The sequence below is a fragment of the Solanum stenotomum genome, chromosome 2, assembly GCF_019186545.1.
Source record: "Solanum stenotomum isolate F172 chromosome 2, ASM1918654v1, whole genome shotgun sequence".
Lineage (NCBI taxonomy): Eukaryota > Viridiplantae > Streptophyta > Magnoliopsida > Solanales > Solanaceae > Solanum > Solanum stenotomum.
Genome location: NC_064283.1, coordinates 55,902,973 through 55,913,187, shown reverse-complemented (window position 1 = coordinate 55,913,187; position 10,215 = coordinate 55,902,973). Strand labels below are relative to the sequence as shown.

At 43.6% G+C, this 10,215-nt stretch overlaps 1 protein-coding gene across 1 annotated transcript; it reads left to right on the top strand.

Annotated features, from left to right (window-relative positions):
* The first annotated feature begins 8,178 nt into the window (after positions 1-8,178).
* On the top strand, positions 8,179-8,649 carry LOC125856123 (cold shock domain-containing protein 3-like). Its single transcript, XM_049535686.1, has one exon. The coding sequence runs from the start codon at positions 8,179-8,181 to the stop codon at positions 8,647-8,649; it is 471 nt and encodes a 156-aa protein (XP_049391643.1).
* Positions 8,650-10,215: the final 1,566 nt, after the last annotated feature.

The window sequence follows — 10,215 nt, the reverse complement described above, 5'->3', positions numbered from 1 at the left end:
CAACGATCGGTGCATTCCCATTGGAATGATTCCCTTCACCATAAATGACCAATTCTTGGTCCTTCCAAACAAACTTCATTAGTTGGTGAAGGGTAGACGGTACAGCCCTAGCCATATGAATGAACGGTTTTCCCAGAAGCAGGTTGTAACTGGTGTTGATATCCAACACCTGGAACTCGACATTGAATTCCACAGGACCCACTTGAATATCCAAGTTCACCGCACCCAATGTGTTTCTTTGCACTCCATCAAAAGCCCTCACATTGACTTGGTTCTGGGGAAGCTTTCCCAAATCGAATTTTAGCTACTTCAAAGTCGAAAGTGGGCAAATATTAAGACCGGATCCGTCATCGACCAAGACGCGATTTATTATCTTGTCCCAACACATAGTGGTGACGTGCAGGGCCTTGTTGTGCATCCTACCTTCAAAGGGTAGCTCTTCGTCACAAAAACTAATTCGGTGTCCTCGGATGACCTGTTTTATCATGGTTGTTAGATTGTCATTGTTGGTACCCACGGGCACATAAGTATCATCCAGAGCCTTCATCAACGCTTGCCTATGCAGTTGTGAACTAATCAACAAAGCCCATATAGAAATCTAAGCTGGTGTCTTCTCCAAATGTTTCACAATTGAATAATCTTTCGGCTGCATTTTCCTCCAGAACTCTTCGGCTTCAACCTCACTAATCGGCCTTTTAGTCTGATCCTTTTTCTGCCCCCCTTGGGCCAATTCTTCCGGTGTGTAGCACCTGCCAGATCTGGTCATGCCTTAAGTAACAGACATTTTAATCACAAATTTTGGTCGGGTAATAGTTTCTCTCGGCACCAAGGCAACAACCTTCTCGGGTGTCAGAATCACAAACTCTTTCTTCTCTCTAATGCTCAACGAGGCTACAGCCCTTTCTAGTTCATCAGGAACAACTGAAACTATTGCCTTTGACACGCACCAATCGTCATCTGTCTCTATCATATTGATAGTGACGCCTCCATGATTTGACAAAGGATTACTGTTGACATTGGACGCGACCGTCTAAAGAGAGACCATGTTCTGATCGATCAGGTCTTGGATTTTATGTTTCAGGTTGATACAGTCCTCGGTATCATGTCCAACATTGTTGGAGTAATATGCGCACCTCTGGTAGGGTCTGTAAAACTTTGAGCTAGTATCAACCGGTTTGTGCCCCACTGGATGAATATATCCTGCCGCGGTTAATCACTCGAACAACTTTGTTCGACTTTCAATGAGCGGAGTGAAAATTTTAGCAGGCTTCTTCTCAAATCTAGGACGGGGGGATCGTAATTTCATTGTTGCGGAGGAGGCATTTGGCGATAATTTGGAGCGTTTGGACGGGGGCCTTGATACCTGGGATATGAGTTGGTTTGGTAATTTGGTTGTGGAGCTTGGTAGTTCGGGGGGGTATTTTGGTAAAGTGGAGCTGGGGTTTGGTACATTGGGGGAGGCGTTTGGTAATTTGTCTGAATGTTGGCATAGTTAGGGGCGATATTTCGGTAGTGATAAGATGGGATTTGGTAAACTGGAGGGGGAGTTTGATAGATAGTAGGGGGAGTTTGGTAAATGGGAGGAGGGGTATTTTGATAACTGGGAGGAGGATTATTTTGGTAATCAGCCTGTGTATAACAAATCGGGTACGAACTCTGTGAAGGTCGAGAACGACCTTGGTATGATGAGGTTTTCCTTGGGGTCTTCTTCCCCTCATAGGAAATAGAGGACACATCATCTCTTTTCTTCTTTAACAAACCCGAAGATCCGGGCGAGGCAGCAACAAGGGCGATCTTCCCGGTTCTCAATCCATCTTCGATAGTCTTACCTACCTTGACTATCTCAGCAAATTTTGATCCAACGAGCAACATGATTCTGTCATAATATTCGGGCTCTTGCACCCGCACAAACACTTCAACGATTTCCTTATCCAACATAGGAGGGCTAACTCTAGCTGTCTCCTTCTGCCATCTATATGCAAATTCTCTATAACTTTCGGTTGGCTTCTGCTTCATCTTCTCCAATGAGTAACGCTCAGGAACGATCTCCACATTGTAGGTGAATCGTTCGATGAAGTCCTTAGCCAGAGCATTCCAACAAGACCACTGTCTCGTTTCATGAGACGTAAACCACTCTAGAGCCTCTCCGCTCAAACTTCGGCTAAAAAACTGCATTAACAAAGCTTCGTCTCTCCCAACTCCCACGAGTTGGTCACAGTAGGTCCTCAGGTGTGCTAAGGGGTTTCCCGTTCCTCCGAAAATGTTGAATTTTGGCACTTTGAACCCTTCCGGGAGGTCCAAATTCGAATAAATGCACAGGTCTTCGTAACTTAACCCAGCGACCTCAGGAATGCAGTTCAACTCCTTCATGGCTTCTCTAATTTCCTTTTTCATATCTATCTTAGCGGTCTCTTCCTTTGACCTCCACTCTCTTTCCCTCTCCTCATAGTGGTTGAGCTCCGAACCATGGGCGTCATGCTCGTTGGGGACTAGTATTTGGAAAGTGGCCTTTTGCGGTAGTGGTGGAGCAATAGAGGGACTCTAGCCATTTAAAGGGGCGTGATAGCTCTGGGGGAAAGTCTGGGGGCTGGTATACTGGTTTTGGTGAAGGATGGAAGTATGTGGGTTATTAACGTTTTGGTTGTGAGGGGGTAGGCCAGTTTGGTGGTTTGCATTGGGGGGGAGGGAGTGGTGCTTGGAGGTTGGTATTTTGAGGAGGGGGTGGTGTTTGATAAAAGGCTGAGGGGTAATGGGGGTTTTAGGTGGTAACGTCAATGATGGAGGGATTACGAGCAGGGCTTAAAGACGGGTTTTGAGCTTGTTCCACGTTAGTAGGGGGAATTTGAGCTGGAGGTCTTCCGTCTGGTTGAGCTTTGACAGCAAAAATCGGAGAAGGCAAATCGTGTTTTCTCTGCATCTCGACCCTCATCTCAGCAATTTATTGCATCAACTGCAGGATCAGTTCATTCTGCTCAGCAAGGGCGGATTGAGCCACCACGACATCAGTAAGGCTGGTTTCTTCGTTGTTATCACCCATTGCTGCTTCTCCCTTTTGTGAACTTTGATTGGGGAAGGAATCTGTAGGACCTTTAGATCTAGTGAAATAAGGATGATCAGCCAGCTTATCGACACAGATCAATTCTAACTACCTGTTGAGAAAAACAACTCAAAGGCAAATCTGTTAGTTTTGATTCAGCACAAATAATGCAAAATATCACATAGAAAGCAGATAAACACATAAAAGTTTCTTTGTTTGAGGACATGCTAACCTACGAATAATGGGACTGACTTTTGAACAAGCAGGAATTTGCTCGTTTTTTATGCTGAGGTTGGTGACTCAGAAAGGTTAAATTGCATTGAGCTAAGGTCTTCTTGCTGCATCTTCTGGCATCTGTTGATCTCAGCTCAATGTTTCCTTGTAGAATGAAGGGGAAAAAAATTTTAGAAGATAGGGGTCGAGCCTTGAAAGGCTGCCTACGTATCTCCGAAGGAGAATTCAGGCCCTACGTAGTTCGAATACAAAGAAAATTTCATTTTCATTCATTCATCTCTTGAAAGTTACAAGGAAAGTGAAAAATAGACAATAAAGCTCCTAAAAGATAAAATGTTCCTCCACCCAAGCCATTTTTCTTGTGATTGTCGCAGTAATCACGGGGGGTAAGCTCATATGCTTCGAGGGTGTTTTTCTCATTCCCATCCTTCCACCGTCCCTGAAGAGGAGGCCTATAGACAATTTCCTCCCCATTATCTTCTTCAGTAGCTTNATTTCCTCCCCAGTATCTTCTTCAGTAGCTTCAGGTCCGGTGTCTTTGAGACCACTGATGTGGGCCTCTTGGCTGAAGAAAAAGTGCTTTCTACGTGGCTTCTGAAACATCACAGTTATATCTTTGAGGGCATCACGCTTCTTCCGCACAACAACTGTCTCTTCATCTATAACAACACATTTTGTCATCTTTGCTGCCAATTTCGCATCTAGTGTCGCATTTGCGGTTCGTGCGATTGCAGTGGTAAACTCCACTTCTATTCTCCTTTTTCTGGTTTCCTGAATCTCTTGTTTGAGCCGCTGTAATTTCATCCTCAAATCCTCCTCAGTTAGATCTATGTCGATACCCTTCCCTTTTTCCATCTTAGCAACAATTTTACCTTTTATGAGATGATAAAGTAATATTTCAGGATTTGATAGTAAAATTTTATTTCTGGCTGAGAAACTTAAGACTTATGGAATTTTGGTCGGACATTTGGTAGTGGCTTGTATTTGGTATTGGGGAATTTTTTTAGAAAATTTCCGAAAAGAAGTAGGCTAAAAATGTCCTTATTCAAACCAACATATCACATAAACAGTTAAGTCACACAAATATCGCGTCCTAAACATGCATGTGACCCTTTTATGCCCAGGGTATGCCTAGCGATTTGGAGGATGTATTGAGCTTTTTGAAACAAATAGTTGCATCCCCCAAAATAAGATTCATAAACAATAGAGAATTCATTTAAGCAAATGGATACATCTTTTAGGGAAGGGATAAACTGCAAATACAAGAACATCAATCCCACGCAGAGGAATAAGATAACTAAAATGCTGAAGGACCTGCTCCTCCTCTTGCTTTTTCCACTTCTTCACGAATGAGGAACTTGCTGGTTATCACATGCGGCTCAGCGAACACAGCTTTGGAAGACATCGACACGCCCTAGAGGGTGTTAAGCTGATCATCCAAGTTCAAGTCAAAACGTATCAGACAGGCTCTCGCGTCAGCTAACTCTTGCGTGGAAAAGGCTAATGCCCTTTGGCTTTCATATTCTCGATGCTGGAACTCTTGTTCCCTACTCAGGTATTCTTGCTCCGTACGTTGAAACTCTTGCTCTCTTCGGTCCCATTCCTGTTGAAAATGGTAGGCTTGGATTAGGAGTCTTACCTGGTGTAACACCCCGACTTTTCAAAACATCTAAATTAACTCGTATCTTCGTGGAAAGACAAGGAGGGTGAGTAATAAATTAAGAATGATGTGGTATGTCCTATTTTAAGTCTTCAAGTGTTGCATCTCAAGTTTTGAAGTTAGGTAAGTGGCAAAATAAAAGTTGGCGGAAGTTATCGTAAGTTCCTTCTTAATTATTTCTCTGAAATTTGGGTCGAATGTCTTGGAGGTTTTCTCCCAATCTATGAAGAGTTATGGGGCCCACAAACTATCGAATCGAAGGTCTACGAGTCTAGTTTCTAACGCATCAAACCGTTCATTCATATGACTTCAGAATAGAGAGATATTTGTATTTTCGTGGGATTGCGCAAGCAGGCACGTGAGGTGGGGCCCTAGGGCGGTGGAAAGTTGTATATATCTTCTTCTTGAAGTTTTTTCTTCATTTTAAGCTAAATATACAGAAAAAACATAGAAACCCATTTTTAGGATCAAGTGAAATATAGATTTTCTCGACGTAAGTCCTTGACGAAAGTTGTTCTACGCGTTGGGCTCATCATCGTGGTATAATTTGAAGGTTTTGAGGTGAATTACGAACCTAAGATCGAGGTAAGACCCTTCTTTCATCGACTTTAGCTTTTATAAACATGAAATAGCAATTTGCGACGGAAATACATATATTTTATTGTATTGTCATGGTATCTTTTATTTTGTGTGTTGATTATGGTCCTACCTTGTTGTAGTATCGAGGGAGTTATGAGTTAAAGTCTTTAGACCACGTGAATTTAGCGAAAAAGGTATGTTAAGGCTATTCTCTTCCTATGGTATGTTTCCTTAAAGCTTAGGAGCAATGTAATTGAGTTGTTATCGTTGTTATACTTATAGCCATTATTGTTGATTGTTGGCTGCTCGAGTGCGTATAATCCTCTCTTAACGAGATTCTTATTCAGTAGTAATATTCGTATGTTGGACACGACTTAGAGGCTATTTGTATAGGTTGCTTATAACTAAATTGCTCACTTTTAGCTGTTGGATTGTTATTGTTGCCTTTAAGCTATTGTTGTTAGCTACAGGAATGTGATCTATGCCTAGCAGAGTTATTGATGCCTAGAAGAGCTATGAGTTGCCTACAGGGATATATATTGACGCCTAAGAAGGTTATGTGCTTCCTACAGAGCCATGTTGTTGCCTAAGAGGGCTATGAGTTGTCTATAAGCTATGTTGATGCCTAAGAGGGTTATGTGACTACCTGCGGGGCTAGGGGACTACCGATAGGGGTATACAGGCTGATTGGCACCTTTCGGGCTTATGGGGGCATGAGTAGGTGGCCTTGTGTGCTGTTTGTACCGACCGAGCTTATGGGGGCTTGGTTAGGTTGTTGTTTTATTATTTTTGATAAATTTAGATTTAGAAGTAGGTCAGTACAATTATCTTATCTTTAATTTATTTATCAGATTATTCTAGTATATCAGGATACCTCATCATAGTGTATTGCCTTTCATACTCTGTACATTATTTTGTACTGACGCCCCATTGCCTTGGGGGCGCTGCATTCATGCATACAGGTCCCGACAGATGACCGAGTAAACCTCCATATCAGCAGGATTGACTTTTATCCGATTGGTCAACCCCTTTCCTTCGGAGCTGCCAGAGTTGGGAGGTTTGTTACCTTTTGTTGTATATATTCTCATGGGTAGGCTGGGGCCCTGTCCCACCAATCTTTACTACTCTTAGAGGCTTGCAGACTAGTGTGTGGGGTTTATAGCTACGTTATGGCCATGCTGGCCTATGTTGTTGGTTTGCTGAAGCTTGTGAGTTGTTTGATGTATTGTACTGATATTTACCTGTTTTTAGTTTTGGTATAGATATCATGGTGGCCTCGACGGCCCAATCAGGATTTCTGTGCTAGTTGGATATTTCTTTATATGAACTCTTGGGTGTAGCTGGTTCTTTTGTAGATCTGTTGACAGGGGCCTTGCCGGCCGAGGGCTTAGTTTTAAGCCGAGATATACTTGTTTATTTTCTTAATTGCATGTGACTGCCATGCGCTAGTAGCAAATGGTTCAGCAGGGTCGGCTTGGGCCTGAGTTTTGGCTTTAAGAGTCAGTTGCACCCCTTGAGTTTGGGGTGTGACAAACTTGGTATCAGAGCAACTTCGTATCCTAGGGAGTCTGCAAGCCATGTCTAGTAGAGTCTTGTTTATAAAGGTGTTGTGCACCACATTCGATAAGCAAGAAGCTGTCGGGCATGTTAGAATGACTATCCTTCTTTTGCTTACTTCGTGCTATAGAACGGTGTCTTAAGGGTTGAGGTTTCTGGCTTATAATTGATACTTGTATGCAGATAGAGATGACTGACACTAGACAGACCACAACTAGCCAGGGGCTAGATACAACTGCAAGTGAGGGTACCGACAAAGCACCACAAGTGGAAGTTGCCCATTGTGAGACCCGGGGGGAGACATCTTCTCAGCCCCCTATAGTTTCTCCACAGCTTCAGGAACCTCCGAGGGCTACAAGACTTCCGGCTCCACCAGCAGTACCACCTCTAGTTCCTCCTATTCCATCTGATACAGTTAGTAGCTGCACAGTGCCAACCAGTTGTGCCAGATATTGTCGGACCTTCTGAAGGGCCCGGAAGTTCAAGAGTTCGTGAATTTCTTGCCTTGAATCCTCCACAGTTTACAGGAACAGATTGCAGAAAAGACCCTCAACACTTTGTTGATCAGTTTCATAGGATCTTCAGAGTTATGCATGCCTCAGCGACTGAGTCAGTTGAGTTAGCAGCATTTCGATTGCGTGATGTTGCAGTATTGTGGTATGAAAGTTGGGAGAAATCTAGGGAAAAAGATACATCTCTACCCACTTGGGATAGCTTTACAAAAGCTTTCATAGATCACTATTTGCCTCGAGAGATTAGGGATGGCCGGGTGGACCAGTTTCTGAACCTCCGACAGGGTGGCATGAGTGTCCGAGAGTACGGGTTGAGATTTGATTCATTGGCTAGATATGCACCAGCATTTGTTGATACGATGCATGACAGGGTGCGTAGATTTGTGGGAGGGCTTGACTCAGACTATATCGAGGCTTGTTCTACCGCTGCGCTAAATGATAATATGGATATCTCGCAGATTCAGGCCTTCACACGGGGCATAGAGGATCGCCGACATCTACAGTATACGAGTGAGAGGGTCGAGAGAGAAAGACAGTAGAGGGCTAGGCCCGCTGGTTCGCAGGGAGATTTTCAGGGTGGTCCCAGACCCCGATATTTTATGAGGCCACCTAGACCTCCACCACAGCAGTTCCAGGGTAGTAGATTTTATAGTCAGGGACAATCAGGCCTAGGTGAGGGCTCACGAGCATCAGACTCTCATCAGCAGAGAGGCTCAGGCCAAGCTAGGACAGCACCGCCACGTTGCGCAACTTGTGGTAGGCTGCATTTCGGGAGGTGTAAACAGGGTTCCACAGGTTGTTATTCTTGTGGACAGGAGGGGCATGTGTGGAGAAACTGTCCGACCATAGGTCAGGGTGGTATAGGTCAGTCGACCAGGTCAATAGTAGGTTCCTCTTTATCAGCACAGCCTACAGGGCGTGGACCCCAGACTTCAGCAGGTAGAGGTAGAGGCAAAGGAAGAGAGGGAGCATCTAGTTGTAGTAGTGGCCAGAATCGTACTTATTCACTAGCTGGCCAACAGGACTTAGAGTCATCACCAGATGTTATGACAGGTACATTGAATGTTTGAGCCCATTGTGTTTATGCTTTGATAGATCCTGGATCTACTCTGTCTTATGTGACTCCATTTATTGCGGGGAAGTTATGTATAGTAGCAGAGTTATTAGATCGACCCTTTATTGTATCTACCCCAATTGGTGAGTCTATTATTGCCAAGAGAGTCTATCGAGGTTGCACGGTAGAAATTATAGACCGTCAGACCTTTGTAAATCTCGTAGAGTTAGAGATGGTCGATTTCGACGTCATTATGGGTATGGACTGGTTAGCGTCTTGTTATGCTAATGTTGAGTGTCGAACAAAGATTGTTAGATTCCACTATCCAGGAGAGGCAGTTCGGGAATGGAAAGGCGTTACAGTAACGCCAAAAGGTAGGTTTATTTCCTATCTTAAGGCGAGGAGGATGATTACTAAGGGTTTTATTTATCATCTTGTTCGTGTTCATAATATAGATGCAGAACCACCGACGCTTCCGTCTATTCCGGTAGTTAATGAGTTTCTAGATGTATTTCCAGACGAACTTCCTGGTATCCCTCCAGAACGAGAAATTGATTTTGCTATCGATATGCTACCAGGTACACAACCCATATCTATCCCTCCTTCTAGAATGGCTCCTGCTGAACTAAAAGAGTTGAAGGGTCAGCTGAAAGACTTGCTAGATAAAGGCTTTATCAGATCTAGTGCTTCACCATGGGGTGCACCAGTGTTATTCGTGAGGAAGAAAGATGGTTCACTAAGAATGTGTATCGATTATCGACATCTGAATAAGGCTACTATAAAGAATAAGTATCCCCTTCCGAGGATCGATGACTTGTTTGATCAGTTACAAGGTGCTGAGTGCTTCTCAAAGATTGATTTAAGATCAGGTTACCACCAGATACGAGTTCGGGAGAAAGACATTCCAAAGACAGCTTTTAGAACTAGATATGGATACTTTGAGTTCTTGGTGATGTCTTTTGGATTAACTAATGCTCCAGCAGTGCTCATGGACCTGATGAATAGTATATTCAGGCCGTATTTAGACTTGTTTGTGATTGTATTTATTGATGATATTTTGGTGTATTCACGTTCAAAAGCTGAGCATGCAAATCATCTGCGAGCAGTCCTTCAGGTTCTTCGAGATCAAGAACTTTATGCAAAGTTTTCTAAGTGTGAGTTCTGGTTGAACTCTGTCGCTTTCTTAGGCCATATTGTATCAGATGCAGGTATTGCGGTTGATACACAAAAGATTGAGGCCGTAAAAACTTGGCCCAGACCTATGACTCCAACTGAGGTTCGTAGTTTCTTGGGGTTAGCTGGGTACTACAGAAGGTTTGTAGAGGGGTTTTCTTCACTTTCAGCACCATTAACGAAGCTGACTCAAAAAGCAGCTAAGTTCCAGTGGACTGAGGCTTGCGAGCATAGTTTCCAGGAGCTAAAGGACAGGTTGACATCAGCACCAGTTCTAGCATTGCCAGAGGGTTCAGAAGGCTATGCGGTGTACTGTGATGCTTCTGGGGTTGGGTTGGGATGTGTTCTAATGCAACATGGTAAGGTTATCGCATATGCTTCAAGACAGTTGAGGAAACATGAGAAGAAC